Source organism: Callorhinus ursinus, unplaced genomic scaffold, assembly GCF_003265705.2.
Source record: "Callorhinus ursinus isolate GAN/ISIS: 27379988/994484 unplaced genomic scaffold, GSC_fseal_2.0 scaffold3, whole genome shotgun sequence".
In the NCBI taxonomy this organism is placed as follows: domain Eukaryota; kingdom Metazoa; phylum Chordata; class Mammalia; order Carnivora; family Otariidae; genus Callorhinus; species Callorhinus ursinus.
Window position 1 is genome coordinate 59,173,339 of NW_027397065.1, and position 20,599 is coordinate 59,193,937.

The 20,599-nt window shown below is 42.2% G+C and overlaps 1 protein-coding gene across 2 annotated transcripts; it reads left to right on the plus strand.

Annotated features, from left to right (window-relative positions):
- Nucleotides 1–310: 310 nt before the first annotated feature.
- On the plus strand, nt 311–20,268 carry HMGCS1 (3-hydroxy-3-methylglutaryl-CoA synthase 1). Of its 2 annotated transcripts, XM_025867326.2 has the most exons (11): nt 311–453; nt 6,057–6,117; nt 11,151–11,608; nt 11,922–12,047; nt 12,580–12,744; nt 13,862–14,027; nt 14,829–14,999; nt 15,671–15,777; nt 16,823–16,948; nt 17,176–17,339; nt 18,486–20,268. In XM_025867326.2, the coding sequence occupies exons 3-11, from the start codon at nt 11,161–11,163 to the stop codon at nt 18,573–18,575; spliced, it is 1,563 nt and encodes a 520-aa protein (XP_025723111.1). In that variant the 5' UTR covers nt 311–453; nt 6,057–6,117; nt 11,151–11,160; the 3' UTR covers nt 18,576–20,268. The 2 variants fall into 2 exon arrangements, with proteins under 2 accessions (XP_025723111.1, XP_025723110.1); XM_025867325.2 differs by lacking the exon at nt 6,057–6,117 and having other exon boundaries at nt 325–453.
- Nucleotides 20,269–20,599: the final 331 nt, after the last annotated feature.

Here is a 20,599-nt window from a genome sequence, read left to right on the forward strand (position 1 = left end):
AGACCTCATTGGCTCCCGTCTCCTCTCACTAAACTCCAATTGGTCGGAGAAGCTCTCACTCCGTTCCCGTTGGCTCTCGCTGTCTCTCGCCGCTCTGTAATTGGCAGGCCGGCTCTCGGGCCACCCCACGTCACTCTCTCACCCCACTTCCTCGGCCCTCCAACTTTGTCCCCGCCCCTTCGCCCGCCCTTCCAGCCACGAGGGAAAACCCTAGCAAGAGCCCGCCTCTAGTTTTCTTCGGATTGGTAGAAGCCGGACCAGGGGGCGGGCGCTGCCGGACTACTCTGCGGGCCGCGATTGGCTGCTGGAACCCGTGTCCAGCCTCCCACCGACTCCCGGCCGTGCCGGAGTCGGGTGGGTCGGCAGCTATAAAGCTGGTGGCGGAGGGGAGGCGCCGCGTATTGGCCTTTCGTGCCTCACTCTTTTCCACGGCCACCGCCCGGTCACATTTGGGTGAGTGCCCCGCGAGGAGGAGAGCTGGGCTGCTGCGGCGCCGGGCGGGGTGAAGGCTGGGCGGAGGCGGTGTCCTTGACTAGGCCCGAAGGAGCTGCAGCTCCGTCCGGGTGGGGCGGACGCGTGGACCCGGCCCGGGAAGAGGGGGGCGCCGCGAACAGGGCCGTGCGGGGCCTCCCCTGCCAGGGGCCTGCGGCCGACTGCGGCGGGTTTGACGAGGGGCTGCGGAGTGGCGGGGGGCAGAAGGCGAAAGGGCGTTGAGGGCTAGGGTTCTAGTGACATAGTCAGCCAGGGGCTGGAGGTGCCAGGGACGTGGCTGTGATCTCCTTGAGGGGTTTAGGGCTGGGGAGGCGCATCAGGAGGGGACGAGGAAGGAGCTGCGCTGCCTGGGCGTTCCCAGAGCTTTGGGTTAGGGGTGGACGCCGAGGGATGGGGAAGATCACGCCTAATTAGATGGAGGCTTGTAGGTTGGCAGGGGGTGTGTCCTCTTGCAGCCACATCTAGAGAGTTGCTGGGAGAAAGGGAGGGGGCAAGCATAACTTTTCTTCCCCAGCTCAGGTTCAAGAAAGCATCAAAACCGTGATTTAACCTGACTGAATACTTGGGCTGTTGACTGCTTCAGTCGGCTTGCTTCATATCTCACAGATTCCTGCCTCCCACCTTCCCGCCTCCATATTTTTTATGCCCATATTAAGGAAGAAATGGGTTTCCTTGGTGTTCTGAAATCCCGTACCCCTCCCTCCTGCTAAGAGCTTCAGGGTCAGCCTGACCTGATATGATGTAATGGGCAGGCACCCAGAGGGCCTTCACACACAGTGGGGTTTTGGGTTAAGCCAAGTATAAGGTGTCTTTGAAAAACGTGTGTCTTTCTTTGACCAGTGGTAGAGAAAAGGATTACTCTGACCTACCCTGGAGGAGGGATTTGGACAACAGGTAATGAGGTTGTCTCTGCTTGTCATGTTTGCCCTGTGGCCTTGGCCTTAGACCATCCCAGGCTTCTTTGACTGCCCACCTCTGCCGCAGCTCCTTTCAGCGGCTGATGTTCTTGTCAGCCTGCTGCAGTAGGATGATGTGCTCTGGCTGCTGCTGAGTACCATTTGCTCCATCACACTGATGAATTGTGAAAAACAATGCCAAGATAAAGGACGAAATTAAGACAAATGGAAGTGTTCGTATAGTTAACAGGTTTTTCCTTCTGAGATGGAGTTTGGACTTCCACTGTGCAGATTCTGTTAGAGTCAGATTGAAAGTCCTTAGCATGGATCTGTCCAAATGGTTCTTTGTATCTTGAGACCTCTAAGCAGTTTGTTTTCTTTCTTTGAGCAAAACTTTGTTTTTTAAGATTTCATTTATTTTTGTAAGGGTAAGGAGGGCAGGGATAGCGTGTTTTATGAGAGAGAAGAAAGACTTTATTTTCTGGTGTTTAACCTCTGTAGGTCTCTTTCTCCTAAATTTGTAGGTTTGCCCTTTATTCAGTTCTAGTTTAATCAGTAACCCCAGTTCTTAGGAAGATGTTTCCAATGGGGAGAAATTATGGGATATTTTGTTTGGGACCGTAGAAGGCCATGTCATCTGCTGGCTGTTTCTGAGCCTTGCTTTTGATTTTGTTTTCTTCTTACATATTCCTCCAGAGTGCTTTTACATCTTTCTCTTAACTGCAGGATGGACTTTAAGATATTTTTTTTAAGATTTTATTTATTTCAGAGAGAGAGAGAGAGAGCACGAGTGTGGTGAGGGGCAGAGGGAGAAACAGGCTCTCTGTTGAGCAGGGAGCCCGACCCGGGGCTCGATCCAGGGCCTCTGGGGTCATGACCTGAGCCAGAGGCAGACGCTCGACCGACTGAGCCACCCAGGTGCCCCAGACTTTAAGATTTGTTGATTGAGATTATAGATAGCTATTTCCTCAGTGCCCTAGAATTATTTAAAACCATAAAGCAGTGGAACTGCATGAGGGGAGATATAGTTGAGGTTCTGGTTTGAGGAATTTGATGGGCTATGTATCGAAATCTATAGTTCCATGTGCAAAAGAGCAGAGGCTTATAATTTTATGTTGGGTTACTAACAATCCAAATATCATAGAAGGGTGTAATTTTTATTTTTAAGATTTATTTATTTATTTTAGGGGGGTTGCAGAAGGAGAGGGAGTGAGAATCGCAAGCAGACTCTCCTGCCGAGCATGGAGCCCTCAGTGGGGCTTGATCTCACAACCCTGAGATCATGACCTGAGCAGAAACCAAGAGTCAGACACTTAACCAACTGAGCCTGTGTGATATTTTATGTCTCTCAAGATGGTGGTACAGATTCAGAAGGTTGAAAAACATGTTACCCAATCGAATGAGAGTATAGTAGGACTCAACTCAAATCTATTCTTTCTGAGACATCTTGATATGTGCTGATGCTCACTTGCTGTCTGTCACCTGAGTGTAGTTAGAGCAGTAGAGGAGAAGCTAATTTTTCAAAGCCTTCATCTTTGCAAGTCTTGTGATTGGGGATGTGTGCCTATGGAAATGATGGTAAGAACAGCAAATGTTGTCTCATTCCATTTGGATCTCTTACATTTTTCAGTAGAAATCCAATTTGCTTAAACACTTTCTGAGCACTGTTTGGTGCAGCAGCTCATTTAAAAAGTGATAGCAAAAAGAACTTACTAATGAGGGCTGCTACAAGTACTCGAATCTAAAAGATTTGTCTTCTATGATAACTCCAAATTTGGCCCCTCAAAAAAATGGCAGTTGAATGCCCGGTACTCCAAGATCTCAAAGGGATTTCAAAAAAATCAAAATACAGCCCCTCTCCCATCAGGAGTCTAGGAATCAAGTGTGGCTAGGAAGACTGCCCATAACTAGTTTTCTTTGAGAGTAAACGATGAGGACTTTGTGTGAATGACTTATACCTGCTGTAGAAGTGCGGGGCCCTGATTAGAAACTTGAGGAAACCTTCTTGGAAGAGGTAGCTTAGAACAGGGCCTTGAAGTAGGAGTAGAATTTATAAGCAGCCCGGGAACTCTGGGGAGAGCCAGGAATGTCTGTTTTTTACTGAGAGGACTAGAGCGGAGTGTACGGGCATGCGCAAAGCCTTACCAGTAGTCGTACTTGCTTGTTCCTAAAGAGGAAAGGTTGCCAGCTTTTTCTCATTAAAAAGGATGTCCTGGATTTCTCTCCTGTTATAGTGAAAAATATCAGCAGGCACCTGCTTCTGGGTTGCCATGTACCTGGAGGTGTGCTTGATGCACTTCTCTGACTACTTGTTTGAATCAAGGCTGAGGAGAGACCCAGAAGAAGGAATTCAGAACTCTGAGTCAACCCCAGGAGAAAGCGTCATTGCACGAACCGGGCCGGTTGGGGCTCGCAGTCTCCGCAGTCCTCAGTGTTTATCTTTGCCAAAGCAGGAATCCCTATACTGTGGCTCCAGAGGCTCCACACATGCTTTGTGGTCACCTGCCCAGTCGCTTGCGGTTCCTTACCTGCTTCCTGCCCAGGCCCCCTGCCCTCCATCCAGTGCTCTGAAAAGACCTTCTGTTGGAAAGAAGCTGATGCCCTGGGGGAGACGGTGGCAGCGCTGTTTCAGTCAGGATAGAGAAGCCTCCTGGCAGTTGCAGAAGAGGAGGGAAAGCCTCCCCGCTTTCTAATGGACTATTTCCGAGAGTGGCATTTACCGCCTCCATTTCCATCCCTGGTCTCCAGGCCTCTCTTTCTCCTGAGGGCTTAACTCTGCAGCAGTCTTCTGTGGATCTTCTTTTCTTCGCTTTCTTTCTTCTTTGCTCGAAGGTCCTCCCCTCTCGCTCTCCTCCTCTTGCCCCTCCTCCCCTTCTCCCCCTCCCCTCCTCTTCTCTTGGCCCGGCTCTCCCCAGTTGAAATAATCAAAATTGAAAGAGGGAATACTGGCAGTTCTGGAGAAATTTCCTTGATGAAAATAGCGTCAAACGCATATACGTACATGGTTTCAAGAAGAAATGTTACTAAGTTGTTTAGTCTCACCATGGAGGGGGAATCATGTTTTCCCCTCACCAGTGAGAGCCAGTCCCGGTGGTCTGCTTAATTTGCAAGTTACAAAAGCGTAATTCGAGATAATAAAGAACAAAATAAAGGTTATTTTCTCAAAGTATATGTATAATTCTGTAATCAAAGAGGTTTCTTGGAATGTAGAAGTCTTTATCTTTTCCTACAAAACTCAGGGTTTATTTGGGGGGCAGGTCAACTTAATGAAGTAAGGAACTGAATCTGTAAAGAGCTCTTAAATGATCTAATCATGTAAAAGAAAGCTTACTAAATTATTTACTAAAAGTAATTCAGAGTACTGAATATAGTCTCTGGTTAATCAGGCAAGGGCAGAAGCTAAATTTGCCAGCAGTTAAGTAGAGAGCAAAGGTAATTGTGTTTTCATAAAGCATAGAAACTGTTGTCTCAAGTAACAATCCTTCAGAACAGATGGACTGAAGAAAATGCTCCAGTGTCACTTTCCCTTTTTATTTCCACATAATTTAAATGATGCGAAAGCTTAATGCTCTTTTTTTTTTTTTTTAAGATTTTATTTATTTGACAGAGAGACAGCGAGAGAGGGAACACAAGCAGGGGGAGTGGGAGAGGGAGAAGCAGGCTTCCCGCGGGGCAGGGAGCCCAGCACGGGGCTTGATCCCAGGACCCTGGGATCATGACCTGAGCTGAAGGCAGAGCTTAACGACTGAGCCACCCAAGCACCCCGCTTAATGCTCTTTTATCTTGCTATCACATGCTTATCTTTTTAATACAAGCACTGTAGGGAAAACCACTTTTAAAAGGATGGGGAGGGTGGAGGTAGACATGTTGAAAAGTAGGAGCATAAGATTTAAATGAATGAGGGTAATTGGGTCTTGCTACAGAGATGCGTGTTTTGTTGAAAACTAAGAACTAGGATAATGATGTATTGGTACTTTATATTACAAAGTGTAATTCACATATTTTATCTTCTCAGCCATTTGGGAGGGCAGTTTAACTCCATTTTATAGATGAGAAAACTGGAGCTCAGAGAGGCACACATTGCTAAAGCCACAAACTCCTAAGGGTAGAGCAAGCTCTTGTTTCGTTTTTTTTTTTTTTTTTTTTTTTTTTGTTAAAGATTTTATTTATTTGAGAGAAAGAGAGCATGAGTGGGGCAGAGGGAGAAGCAGACTCCCCACCGAGGACCCCGGGGATCATTGACTGAGCCACCCAGGTGCCCCTAGAGCAAACCCTTGAATGTGGGAGTCTCATTACTCCAGAGCTTGCTAGTCCAGTACAACTTATTTATATTCCTTTCCTTCAGTTCTTAATAATTCAAATTTAGTAAAGACAACTAATAACTCCCCTAGCATCACAGTTGGTTTCAAGCCTGAATCAGTGATGTGAACCTCGTATGTCAGTTCATTCATTACCAGGACTGAACCTCCCACTCTAAGCACTCATGAAATTAGGGGGAAAAAGTTTTAAAGCTTTAAGTACCATTTTTCTAAGCAAAATCAAATTCTGTTCTATGCATTGTAATGGGAAAAAGAAATGTTTATTTTAACTTATTTTGAATTGGAGTCATTATTTGAATTTGTGCGGTGATTTATGACTTTAAAAGAAGTTCTTATTTGAAATTCCTAGTGCCTGAAGGAGGAAACAGAGTGACAGACCTGGAGACTGCAGTTCTTTATTCCTCACACAGGTATGGCATCCTGTCATGCTGCTAAAGAAAGCCTTCCTCTCTAATGGAAGGGGGAAATTTAATTTTTATCCCTGGGCAAATACCCACTTGTGTGCCCCACACATTCTTAAAACCCATTACAGAGTTATGTTTCTTTAAATATTAGTTAATGCCATCGTGCTTTGGGAGACTGTCCAATTTTTGTGATGATTAGACTAATGTTTGAAATCTAGAAACTAATTTTTTAAACTTTTTAAAGATAAAATTTTAAAAGAAAGTTTACACATTTTATTATAAATACAGAGTCCCCATTATCCTTAGATTTTTTTTTTTTATTGTGGATACAATGCTCTGAAAAGTAGTGAAGTACCTTTTTATCAGCAAAAAGTTATGCAGGTAGTTTTTTAAACTGTCAGATTTTTAAACTATATTCTATTTAGAATTTTTTTTTGTGATATTTAGTGAATTGACTGGAATACCCCATTGTGTATGGAGTTAACGCCATAATGTGAACATCTCAGATCTTCAGCTGGCCTTTTTCTTATTGTATCTGGCCTACCTCAGAGAGCATTTGAGAGGACAGCATAAGAGCCTACACTTAATAGGATGGTTAAAAGTAGAGATTACAGATCACGAACTATATCAAACTTTTTGTTGTTTGAAATGCCATGGAAACAATTACTTCCCGGTATTAATTTTCCATTCTTTTCCTACTTAATCTTACTCCTCCTTAATTTCAACCAAAAACTATTTCAAATTGGACAGCTTTTTATCAGGAATATAATGAGAACATCTTGGGCGTCAAAACCCCTCAGAGAATGAGCAATATCGACTGAATTAGATAATGTAAACATTTTTTCCACACTAAGATCAGAGTCATGATTCACTTTTCAGCTCGATGTGTGTGGGTTAGTTAGCTACGTTTTTTTTCCCCCAAATGAAATAAGGCACTTATTTAACCTCTCAGAGGTTTAAGCATAACAGAGTTATGCCTTATTTCTTAAGTACAATAATATAAGAACTGATCAGAGCTAGTCAGATTATGGTAAATATGGATTAATTCTGGAATCAAAGCCTTGCATTGTGGCTTTTAATAAACTGGTTTATATGTTCAGGAAGATTGTATATACTTGTCCATTTTATTTCCAAAAGCATTGCAAGCTGCTGGGCAAGGCAGAGAAAATCACACTGTCCTCAGTGTGTTTGGAGCAGTTTGAAGAGTAGAAAGAGTCCGAAGGGATAACCCTGTGGGAAAAGCTGGGAAGGTGGCTAATCCCCCTGCTTCTGGTTTGGCGACTTAGAGGGTAGCATATAGGAGGGGTTCCTCTTACAAGGATATGGACTGGTCTTTGGTTTTGGACACTAGTTGTAGAGCTCTTTTCTATGGATTATGCAGAGGACTTAATCTTGTTTTACTATAAAATTAGAATCTGCCTCCTGACATTTTAGTTCCTTTATGTCTTTATTTCAAGGTCGGTATAGCACAGTTTAGATTACCATAAACAGATAGGTTTTCGTGGAAGATGGGAAAGGGTAGAACAGAGTAAAGAGGTGATTCTCTATTCACTTAGCTGATTGGACAGTGAGCCTGCGAAGTCATAAACCAGCTGAGGCTAGAAATCTGGGAGCCATCCTAAACACTTCCTCCTTTTGCTGGCTTCTAGTCAATCACAATTTCTGCCAGTTTTTTGCTTCCATAGCTTTTGAAGCTGTCCCTTCTTCCCCCTCACGTCGTAATTGCTCTAGTACATGACCTGTCTTATCTGGACTGCTCTATCTGCCCCCTCACCCAAACCCATTCTCCACACGGTACCAGTGATTGTGCAAAATGGTGACTCTCAAGCTTTTTTGACTATGACCCTCAGTAAGAAATGTGAACATCTCGGATCTTCAGCTGGCCTTTTTCTTACTGTATCTGGCCTACTTCAGAGAGCATTTGAGAGGACAGCATAAGAGCCTACACTTAATAGGATGGTTAAAAGTAGAGACTTTTAACTTTATATCGCAACCTAGGATAGGTGTGAATGATCTAAACATTTTTCATGGAAAAATTCTTAAAGTTAACTGTGTGCCGTGCAATTTGATGTTTTCTGTTCTTTTCTACTATGTTTTAAAAGATGTTCGCCATCCACTAAATTGATTCCAGAGTTGGAAAAACATTGACCCGCACACGAATATGACCATGTTACTTGCGAAACCCCTGATGGCTTCTTACTGTCTTCATGAAGCCTTCGAAGCCCCTTGACAGCAGCGCACTAGAGCCGTTGTGACCTGACTCGGGTCTAGTTCTCTTGACCTCCTGCTTGCCTGCTCTACTCACTGGGTCTCACATTTCACTTCAGGAAATCAGTAAAACTTTTCATAGCTCTTTGTACTCTGCCTTTTTGTATGTTGTCCACCTGTTGAAAATCTCCTACCACTGTTTGCTTCTGCAGAGCTTTACTGATTACTCCTTACTCATTCTGAAGACTCAAGGCAGCACCAAGAAGCCTTTCTTCCCACTCCTTCCCTTTCCTCCAGGCTGGGTTAGGTAGTTCTCATAACAATGTGACTGTCTCTGTTGTTTTACTTGTTTATTATTAGGTGTTTGTATCCTACACACGGAGATGGTGACTATTTGAAAGGGGAAGGGTTATCGCCTATGAAACTTATCCCAAATGTTTGGCATGTAACATGTTGTCATTGTTTGAATAAATGAAAAAACATATAAATAAGATTCTTATATTTAGTAGGAAGATTCAGTGGTATCCCTTGGGAGCTTTAACTTAGATTTTGTGATTATATTTCTAGGTGCTTATTTTTTAGGTTTTAATATACTTATAACTTCTTAAAAAATATTTTATTTATTTGTCAGAGAGAGAGGGAAAGAGCACAAGCAGGGGGAGCAGCAGGCAGAGGGAGAAGCAGGCTCCCCGCTGAGCCAGGAGCCCGATATGGGACTCGATCCCAGGACCCTGGGATCATGACCGGAGCTGAAGGTAGACGCCTAACCGACTGAGCCACCCCGGCATCCTAGGATACTTATGACTTGATGACCTATGGGCTAAGGGTAGATTACATGATTTAAGGATAACCTCTCTGCTTTAGATGTTCTCTCAAGATTTCAATAATTAACAACTCACCAAGGCAGTAGTCTGTAATTTCATTATACCTAATACTATACCAGAGTTTGCACAAATGATATAAATATAGGATTTGACTTTTCATTTTTAGGAGTCAAAGTCGTAGTTGGTAAATGCTAAAGAACGTTCGTGAACCAGTAGGACCCAGGTAACTCTCCTAAGCCAAGACCTTTAGGTGAATGAAGACCTGAAATTCTGTCATGGAAGGTGCACCTTCCAGTTAATGCGATGCCTAAAAAGGAAATTGAGTTGTAGAAGTTTAAATGGGGAAACAAATTCTTTCTCTAAAACTAATGGGCTGTGCCATTCTTCGAAGCCTGACACCTCGGTACTTCGGACTCCTGTGCTACCTGGGGTCGGGTAGACTGCCCATGGAACTGCTCACAGGAGAGAGAAGATGGGAGACGAGGCTGGCTTGTTTTTGTCAGTGGCAGCAGCGGGAAGGGCAGGGGAGGCGGGTTGAGGCTCCAGCTCCACAGCAGAGGAGTCCTAGAAGTCCTGGTCCTAGAAGCTCCGGAAGCTTCCGTGGGAGTGTGAGCTCTCGGGGTCTAAAGAGCCCCCTTCCCCCTTGACTCCTCTGGCCCTGCCAACAAGTTTGTAACCAGTTCCCTGTATTAAATTCTCCCCTGTTTGAAGTATCTAGAATGACTTCTCTTTTCCCGATGAATACAGTCTCTAAAGAAATTGAGGAGGCTCTGATAGGTTATGTGACTTGCCCATACGCACACAGCAGTGCTCTTGAGTGGCTCGCACATTTATTTTACTGTTAGCAAATAAATCTAGACACTCCTGGAAGTATTTACAGTGTGGCAACAGTCTTTTTTAGTGCCCTTTTTAAAAAAGAGAGGGGGGTGGTTTTAAAAGGTGTTACCTAGATGCCACACAAATAATATGTGGATTACCAGTTTTCAAATGTGAATCAGAGTTTTTTTTTTCCCCCTGATTTAGAAGCTAAGTGATACCTTGTGGTTCTATGATCATTTATTGCCTATAGACTAGCTGTAGAAAGTATAGGATATTTGCATATGACCCTGTGTTGTGTCCTAGAACTTACTTTTGCTTAAAATTTTCATCATTTGGGTTGTGGGGGGCTTCTTTATAACAGGGGTTTGTAGAGATTTACTAGGTAGACTTCTGTAGTGTGGCTTTTCTACTTGCTGAAATCGTTTAGATCATTGAAGAATGCAATATACTTATGATGAATGACTGACTGACCGATTTAAACTTTCTTGGGTGGCCAGGAATAGATCAGGTACTTGGATTCTGATTTGTGGACCATATTACTAAATTGTCATTGTATTTTATCTTGCAGTGTTTTACAATAGAAGAGTCTTATTTGAGTTCCTGTCTTAAATCTAAAGAGACCTAGGTGGGGTTTTTGTTTGTTTGTTTGTTTGTTTTAAAAGATTTTATTTTTAAGTACTCTCTCCACCCAATGTGGGCTTGAACTCAAAACCCTGAGATCAAGGGTCACATGTTCCACTGACTGAGCCAGCCAGGCGCCCCTGAAGAGGTCTAGTTTTTAAAAAGTGCAAATCTTTCTAAAAGACGGTAATTTTAAATAGTAATATTCCATTCATACTGTAATTGCTACTTTCACATATTAAAATTGCCCCTAATATAGTCAGTGGTATTGTAATAGCATTATATGATGACAGATGGTAGCTACACTTACCGTGAGTATGGCATAATGCATGGAGTCGTCAAATAAAATATGTTGTACACCTGAAACGAATGTAACATTGTGTGTCAACTATACTTCGATTAAGAAAAATAATAATAAAATAACATCATCCTAAACAAAATATACTAAACTTAGAAACTAAATTAACGTTTCAGTCTGCAGTTGAACTTTAAATGTTGATTTCTCAAGTTTGACGATCTGGAATTTATAACCTAAAACAATGTTTTCTTCTGTTTTTCTTTCTAAAGCTCTTTCACCATGCCTGGGTCACTTCCTTTGAACGCAGAAGCCTGCTGGCCAAAAGATGTGGGAATTGTTGCCCTTGAGATCTATTTTCCTTCTCAATATGTTGATCAAGCAGAGTTGGAAAAATACGATGGTGTAGATGCTGGAAAGTATACTATTGGCTTGGGCCAGGCCAAGATGGGCTTCTGCACAGATAGAGAAGATATCAACTCTCTTTGCCTGACTGTGGTTCAGAATCTTATGGAGAGACATAGCCTTTCATACAATTGCATTGGGCGTTTAGAAGTTGGAACAGAGACAATCATCGACAAATCAAAGTCCGTGAAGACTAATTTGATGCAGCTCTTTGAGGAGTCTGGGAACACAGATATAGAAGGAATAGATACAACTAATGCATGCTATGGAGGCACAGCTGCTGTCTTCAATGCTGTTAATTGGGTTGAATCCAGCTCTTGGGATGGTATGTTACATGTTACTCCAAAGAAACTCTCCCTGAGGATACATAGGCCCCAATGACCTCTCAGTGAATGCCCCATGCAGACTTACCAGTTATGCTTGTTTGAGTATGGTCAGAAATGTAGCTCTTTCAACTTATCTGAATTATAAACGGGCTATCTTTATCACATAGGACAAAATTATAAAAATTTAGAATTTTTTTTGCTTTGCCAAAAATGAGAAAGCATATTCTAGGAAAATAGAAGACTTCAGTGTATATATGTATGATACTTACAGTGGTGATTGCCTTCTTGTGTACTAACAAAAATCCTTTTCAGGACGGTATGCCCTGGTAGTTGCGGGAGATATTGCTGTATATGCCACAGGAAATGCTAGACCTACAGGTGGAGTGGGAGCTGTTGCTCTGCTGATTGGGCCAAATGCTCCTTTAATTTTTGACCGAGGTGAGTGTTCGGGAGAGCATTTCTTTTTTTTATTAGCAACGTATGCTGAGGAAGTTGAAAATACAAATAGAAGCTAGTACTTACTGAGTGTTCATTAAATGCAGGTACTACCTGCTCAGTGCTTTATATGTGCTAGCATATTTGGTCTTTATAGCAATTTTATGAGCTAAGAATGTCATTCTCATCTTACAGAGCAGTAAAATGGGTTTGAGTAATAAAGAGTAACTTGCCCACAGTCACTCATTAGTGACAAGTTTAATTTGTTTTCAGTTCAGTAGAGCAATTGTGATCTCCCAGTTAGAGATAGGAAACTTGTATAAAATGTTGTATATCAAAGGAGTCTTAGGCCTGTCCATGGATATTGTTATGTTTCATTTCAATTACATGTCGGTTTAACCTTGTGATTTCCGTGCTGCAAGTGGCAAGAGTTGACTAGATAGTTTAGGAATGTCCCCAGATAATGCAATCTGCTGACTAACATACAGTCATCAAGGAGCAGAAATAATGTCATCTTCCTTTTTTGTTCTAATAGGACTTCGTGGGACACATATGCAACACGCCTATGACTTTTACAAGCCTGATATGCTTTCGGAATATCCTATAGTAGATGGGAAACTCTCCATACAGTGCTACCTCAGTGCACTAGACCGCTGCTATTCCGTCTACCGCAAAAAGATCCGTGCCCAGTGGCAGAAGGGTGGGTTTCATCCATGTGCCTTGATTTGGGTATCTGTTGAGGGGGCAGTGTGGTGTGCTGAGTGTCTTCAGTGAGATAATACTTTGTGGGCATCCTTCATTAGTGTCCTCAAACTATTTCTTCCTCACCCACCAGATTGCATTTCCCCACAGATTCGGGGAATGTGTAATTTAGGGATACAGGGAAGCTTTGGAAATGAGGTATATCTATGCAAAAACGCTTATTTAGACTTACCCCCAGTAAAAAAAAAAAAAAAAAAAATAGGGTGAAAGAAAGTAACTTGAATTATTTTCATCTTTTGAGGGAGGTACCTGTACAAGGCTTTAGTTTGCAGCTGTGATCCAGAGCAAACTCTAGTGAAAATAAATTACTGAAGTGACCCCTTTCCTCCCACAGATTGTTTGCATTTGACCTGTGAATTAATACTTGCTTTTCCAGTGTCCTCATTAATCTCTGTCTTTAACCCTGAAAAAGTTCTTGAGATACTCAAAAGGACAGCATTTGAATTAGTGCCATTAAAACACACAGTATCATATAAATTAGGCTTTTTCCATAGACCAACTTTGCTTTATAGAGGTTGTAAGAGAGAGTTAAAAAAAGTAGTGAATAATGTAATAAAATTCATAGTGGCCCTGGAGAAGAAGCATTCTTGCAGCATGTAAAATGTCACACTGTTTGCCAGTATTGAACAGGACAGTGATTTTTCTGACGTTATCAGGCCCCACAGTGAGAAGTACACTCTACCTTGTCTGTACGTGCTCAACTCACCCAAAAATACCATGAAAACATTTACCATGCCACAAGTTATGCAGTTTGCTGTTTTCTACCCTATTCTATTTCATTTAAAAAAATACCCTAAGATTTAAAAAAAAAACAAAACTGGCCCCAACCCACTAACTGAATTACAGACTCTTAAGACTCTAAAGTTTGAAAACAGTGATGTTCTGTCCCTGGATGTCTTTTTGATATGCATTTTAAGTCCTAGAGGTATTTCATTATACAGTATATGTTTGTTGCTGTTTAAAGACAGAAGAACATCCTAGCCTTGTTTTAAAATCAGACTTCAAAAGTTAGTGTTTTAAATGAATTTCATAATTTCTTTGGGTTTCTCTTTCAGAGGGAAATGATAAAGATTTTACCTTGAATGATTTTGGTTTCATGATCTTCCACTCGCCCTACTGTAAGCTGGTTCAGAAATCTCTAGCTCGGATGTTGCTGAATGACTTCCTTAATGACCAGAACAGAGATAAAAATAGTATCTATAGTGGCCTGGAAGCCTTTGGGTAAGAGAAGTTTATTAGGATTTTTTGTCTTCTGTGTGTGAATATTTTACCCATCTGTTAAACTATTCTTTTTATAGACATGAACACTTTAAAAGAATCTTAAAAGTCTTCAAGTCTAAGCCATTTATGTCATCAGTGAAGAAACTGAGTCCCAGAGAGGTAGAAGCATATCTCCATGAATTCTTTAGTCATTTCTACTCATATTTTCCGAATTTTGTCCTTTTCGATCTGTTCCCATTGTCACCATGATAGTAGAGCCCCATGAGTGCCTGTATTTACTACGACAGCCTCTGAAAGCTCTCCTGCCTCTCTAGCCCCTGTGCCCCGTCCCGTCCTGCAGCCGCCAAACTGAAGTCGGCTTTCCTGCTTCTTCCACATTTCCCCACTTGGAAGGCTCCCTAACACGCCATGCTTGTTAAACTCATTCTGTCCCTTCTGCATCTAGTAAAACTCTACTCAGCGTTTTGAGACTCGGCTCCTGCAATATCCTGACTTTTGTAACTAAATAGACATAATGATGGACTTGAAATAGTAGTGTATTCTGTTTGCTGACGACAGAGCTTTTGTGAGTTTATTGACCCGTGAGAATGCAGTTGTCTCAACTTGATAAAAAGCTTTGACAAAAAGGACGATATGTGTGCAACTGTTACATCTTCCCTGACAATCAGCACGTTGCTACTTGGCTTTTAATAAATAGGCAAACCGAATTGTACACGCAGATTAGAATATTAGTTACGTCAGCTAGTATAATAAAAATGTAGTCTTTGAACATTGTAAGATGGCCTTTTCTAAATCTTTCAGGGATGTTAAATTGGAAGATACCTACTTTGATAGAGATGTGGAAAAAGCATTTATGAAGGCTAGTTCTGAACTCTTTAATCAGAAGACAAAGGCATCTTTGCTTGTGTCAAACCAGAATGGAAATATGTACACATCGTCTGTGTACGGCTCCCTTGCTTCTGTTCTAGCACAGTAAGTACATAGTTCCTCTGCCTCCTCTCATCGGGGGCTGTTAGATTTTGAACACCAGAGCTGGTGGCAGGCATGTTGGTGGCATTTATTTCCAGGTTCTCTAGCCTGCTGTCCGTTGACTTAAAGGATGAGTAGGACAACGCTCCAGTTACTCCCGAGTACTTCGGCTCATGCCGGCCTTCCTGGCTGCTGTTTGCATGGTTGTCTTATGCTTGACCTGCAGTTGAGCTGTAAATCCCTAGTTGACAAAGTAACTTACTTTATGGCATGGTAACTTTCATAAGCCCCATCATTCCCAAAGAGACAGAAACTCTTGTTTTCAATTTGCTTATTGTAAAGCTTCAGGTCAGCTTCCTAAGGCTACGGGATGAATTTTTACTCCCAACTTCTGTCTTCCCACACATTATAGTTTTGGATCAGTGAGACTTTTTATTGTTCTTTATTTTTATTTACTTATTTGTAAAGATTTTATTTATTTATCTGAGAGAGAGAGCGTGTGCGCGTGCACACGAGCTGGGGGAGGGGCAGGCTCCCCGCCGAGCAGGGAGCCCCATGCGGGGCCCGATCCCGGGACCCCGGGTCCATGACCTGAGCCGAAGGCAGATGCTTAACACTGAGCCCCCAGGCGCCCGTTGGGGAAGCTGTTTCGTAGCTCTTCTTCCCCTACACAGGCACTCGCCTCCGCAGCTGGCAGGAAAGAGGATTGGCGTGTTCTCTTACGGCTCTGGTTTGGCTGCCACCCTGTACTCCCTTAAAGTCACGCAAGACGCCACACCAGGTAATGCCGACTCTTCCAGCTGGAATGTGTTGGGAACGTTCCATGCTGAGTGCTAAGGCTGACTCAGTGGCCTTCTCAAGGGAGCACTGGACTCCATCCCATAGAGCATTACATTTGTGTCTTCATCACTTCTTTCAGCACAGCCAGATTTTTACTCTGTACTCTAAGAATCTGCCTTAACCGGGTAAATGGCAGGATTTTGTCCGAGTCAGGATCTCTTTCCTTTTTTCCCAGTCAGAAAAAAATATATAATGAGCTTAAAAAAATCTCTTGATGGCATTATGTTTGACTTTTCCTTCTTCAGCAAGTAACTTTAATTTTTACCTTTTATCTCGTTCGTAAAGCATTTATAACCAGGGAGATGATGCAGGCAGGGAAAGGGAATGTGTCTGTCTAATGCAGGCAGCTATTGAGTCTGATCATATGAGTGAGTAATACCAAATCTTTCCTTGTTGGTTTGGTCTTATACAAGATATCTAATTTTTATAGATTTATGGTTCTGGCTTATATTCCTGAGCAGGAAGGAGCAAAAACATGGAGAAAAACTGATGGAACACTTGGCATTACTTGAAAACTGTGTCATGGATTGACCAGAGACAAGTTATTTATAGTTTCAAATCCCATCTATTTCCTAATTTGTCTGCTGGCTGACACTGAACAAATGTCTAGTCAGAGATCATAGGAAGCTGCGCCAAACAGATACCTTTTTTTCTTTCGACTAAATAGTATCTGGTGGTTCTATAAGAAATGATAAGTTGTCTTTCCATTTGGCAGCATCCTGTTCAGGTTTTGGGGTATGCCAGTTTTGTCTTTTTCTCTTTTTTTCATTTAGAGAGAGTGTGAGGGGGTGTGGGGAGGGGGACAGAGAGAGAGGGGGAGAGAGAATCCTAAGCAGGATCCACACCCAGCGCAGAGCCCGATGCGGGGCTCAGTCTCACGACCCTGAGATCATGACCTGAGCCTGAGTCAAGAGTCAGACACTTAACTGACTGATTCACCCGGTGCCCCTACTTTTGTCTTTTAATATTGGGATTTACTGTTTTAGGGTCTGCTCTTGATAAAATAACAGCAAGTTTGTGTGATCTTAAATCAAGACTTGACTCAAGAACTTGTGTGGCACCAGATGTCTTTGCTGAAAACATGAAGCTCAGAGAGGACACTCATCACTTGGGTAAAAATATTAAATTTTGTTTAAATATATAGGTATACACCCAAAGCCTATCAGAGAGTGCTAATAACCTGAAACATGTTACATATAAGATAAGGGTATCTAGGCTTTATTCAGTACTAATCTGATGTCAGTGAAAATTGTGGGGAAATAGGTAACTTCTTACCTCTAGTTTTATGGGTGACTTGTATATCATAACTAATTTTTCATGTTCTCTGCCTTTCCTTTAGTCAACTATATTCCCCAAAGTTCAGTAGATTCACTCTTCGAAGGAACATGGTACCTAGTCAGAGTGGATGAGAAGCACAGGAGGACCTATGCCCGGCGCCCCTCTCCCAGTGACGACACTCTGGGGGAAGGAGTGGGACTTGTCCATTCAAGTACAGCCACTGAGGTAGGTAAAGCGCGTCGTGTTTGCTCTCGGCCTCTGACAGGGTAAGAAATTTCCATCCCCAGATCTCAGGGCTTAGGGGACCTGAGGTTGAGCCACGTAAAGGAATGTCGATAAAGCAGAGTCCTTCAGAGCAAGGGATCTGGCACTGGATTCCCGCTGTGCCATTTTCTAATTTCTTAAATTACTAGCAGTTTTAAAACCTTTTATTTATTTAATTGCCAGAGAGAGACACAGCGAGAGAGGGAACACAGGCAGGGGGAGCGGGAGAGGGAGAGGCAGGCTTCCCGCCGAGCAGGGAGCCCGATGCGGGGCTCGCTCCCAGGACCCCGGGATCATGACCTGAGCCGAAGGCAGACGCTTAATGACTGAGCCACCCAGGTGCCCCAGATCACTAGCATTTTTAAAACGTGCAGTAAATACTAGGTTCTGTTAATAACACCAACATTTAAAGGAGGACTCGTGTAGAGAGAAGGCCCGTCATGCCTGCGTGAGGGCAGAATTTGGAGGCCTTCTCATCTCTCCTCAGGCCATTGTCAAATCTGTCTACAGATTGTGAAGAAGTAACACTAATAGTAATAATTTGAATTCCTGTTATATGCTAGGAACTTTATTTACATTTTCTAATTTAATCCTTACAAAATCCATCTTGAGGTAAATGATACTATCCCCATTTTAGAGACAAAGCTGCAAGAAAGTAAATTGCTTGCCAAGGATCATGGCCACAATTCAAACTGAAAACTTTATAACCCCGAAGTTGTTTATTTTATCTGCTCAGCACAGATTTGATGAATGCATAGTCTTGCTTCTTGCTATTACACCAATTAGGTTAGCTAGGCAGGCCACCAGAGTCAGAGCTGGGGATGTGAAAGTAACAAGGAGAATACTGTGTACGGTGGCTCTCTGTGGCCTTCTCTCCCTTGCTCTGTATTTTTATAATAGCTCCATTAGAAAGTAAAGAATAGCTATTTAGTTCCTTCCATGAAAAGCTCTAGAGAATATACATTTAGCATAAACCTCTCCAAAATTGTCCTTTCTCAGTTTTTTGACTAGAACTTGGCACCATGACTCTTTAAAAAAAAAAAAAAACAACAAAAAACAAACAAAAAAAACTTCAAGAGTCAACAACTTTGTTTTCTTTGATTTTAGCATATTCCAAGTCCTGCCAAGAAAGTGCCAAGACTCCCTGCCACAGCAGCAGAACCCGAAGTGGCTGTCATTAGTAATGGGGAGCATTGAGATACTTCCGTGAGGTGGAAGACTTCAGTGTGGGTTGGGTTGGGGGGTGTACGGGAACAGTTCTGGGAACGTGGGATGTCTGGGGACAATTGTAAAGGATTACATGTTGTATGACTTTTTATGTGACTGACATGGAGCCTGGAAAACTATCGTGTTCTTGGGAAAGTCTCTTTGCTCAATTTGCTAACGTGCTTCCTCTTGTGGTCTAGCCAATGCTTAATGTACGGGAATGTTTAAGGGCTCTGTAAACTTCATACCTCTCTGGCCATTTGTATGCATGAAGCTTAGTTTTTAAATGTGCTTTGATGAAGTGTGCTTCGGGTGAAGAAAGCAGAGGTACTAGTCTCCAATTTTAATTTTTTTAAACACGAAAGAATTTTGTACTTTGAACAAACAAGCTTACTGAAAGTACCTGTGGTTTTTGAAAAAAAGTTTCTAGTTTAGGGAACGTAGTCTTAAAATGTGATACGCACAAACCCTGTTTAAAAATGGCAAGACAAACATGCTCTTTTTCTATAATTTATAAATCCTGAAGAGGGAGAAGAGATGGGATGGTAGCACTGGTTCTGGAAGCTGGAATGTTGTTTCAGCTCCTGGCCGGCAGTGGCGAGTTATTGCCATGAGCTCTGTGAACAGAGAGATGCTCGCATTGAGCGGGCGTCTGGTACAGACAACGGGGCACGTCGGGAAGCTACGGACGTAGCTGTGGTCCGCTCCGGTATCATTGGTTCAAGGTGGAGAGGTCAGCGGAGCAGTGTATGAGGAAGTTGGTGCAAGCCTTCTTTGCACCTTAGTTTGAAGAATAAATAAAACACTTTCCTGGCTGCCTTTTAAAATTTTAAAACAAAATGGAAGGATGGGGTGCAGGGCATTGTTAGGTTACCTCTGATGCTTCAGTGTTATAAATTCAACTTAAAGACTGACAGCCTAAATTCATGGTGTAAGTATTCTTTTTCCTTTCTTTTCCCTTTTTTTGGGGGTATCTTTTCAATGAACATTAAAAAGTACAACCCAAGTTTTATATAGTATGACCAGCGAAAAAAAGTATTCCATTTCAAGGTCTGGAAGTAGGATTTATAAAGCATTTTCTTTTCAGACTGTCACGTTAAAAAAACAACAAAAACTAGCACATGGGATGAATAAGCTGATGGGTTAGACAGTTTTGTAGATTTTCTTGGTGCTGATCTATGACATGAGCCTTATAGATTGTAAAATAGAGATAGTTGGAACTAATGTACAGAACTAAATTTTTTAAACTTGATTTGCTGTTAAATTCTGTGAAGTTTCAGTTATCTAAAACTTACACAAATATGAACTGTAATGTTTCAGACTGCAAGGTAATATGTAATGTAGTGTTTGTAAAATACTCTCTTGTCTAATATTAACTAGTGGTATTTTGATTTGTACAGTCATAATTTGTTAAAATGACTTCATTTTAACATCCACTGATGTAGATTAATAATGTAAGTTCACATTTAAAGATTAATGGGGAAGTGGTGCATGTCATACTTTCACAAGTATTGGGAGTTTGGTATGTTTTGAAAAGAGTAATTTAACTTTTGGGTGTCAGGAAATGGGTTTTTGTCAAATCCCATTGCCGGCAATGGGCAAGCCCAGTAATACTGGCACAGCATTAACTGTACACCTCATTAGCAGTGAGGTGAGTAACTTTGAATAAAGTTTTAGAGAAACATTTCAGATATTTGCGTATTCTTTTTCCCTCTTGAACTAACAGTTTAGTCAAGAAATCAGCTAATATGCTATTTTTAAATATGGGTGTTTCATTTCTATTCATTCACTCACTAATTTATTCATTCACCTTTTTTGTAAGATTTTTGTATTTATTTGACAGAGAGAGAGCGCACAAGCAGGGGGAGCGGCAGGGAGAGGGAGAAGCAGGGGCCTGACGTGGGACGCGATCCCACGACCCTGAGATCATGACCTGAGCGGAAGGCAGATGCTTAACCGACTGAGCCACCCAGGCGCCTCTGTTCATTTATCATTTAACAGACATTTGAAAACCT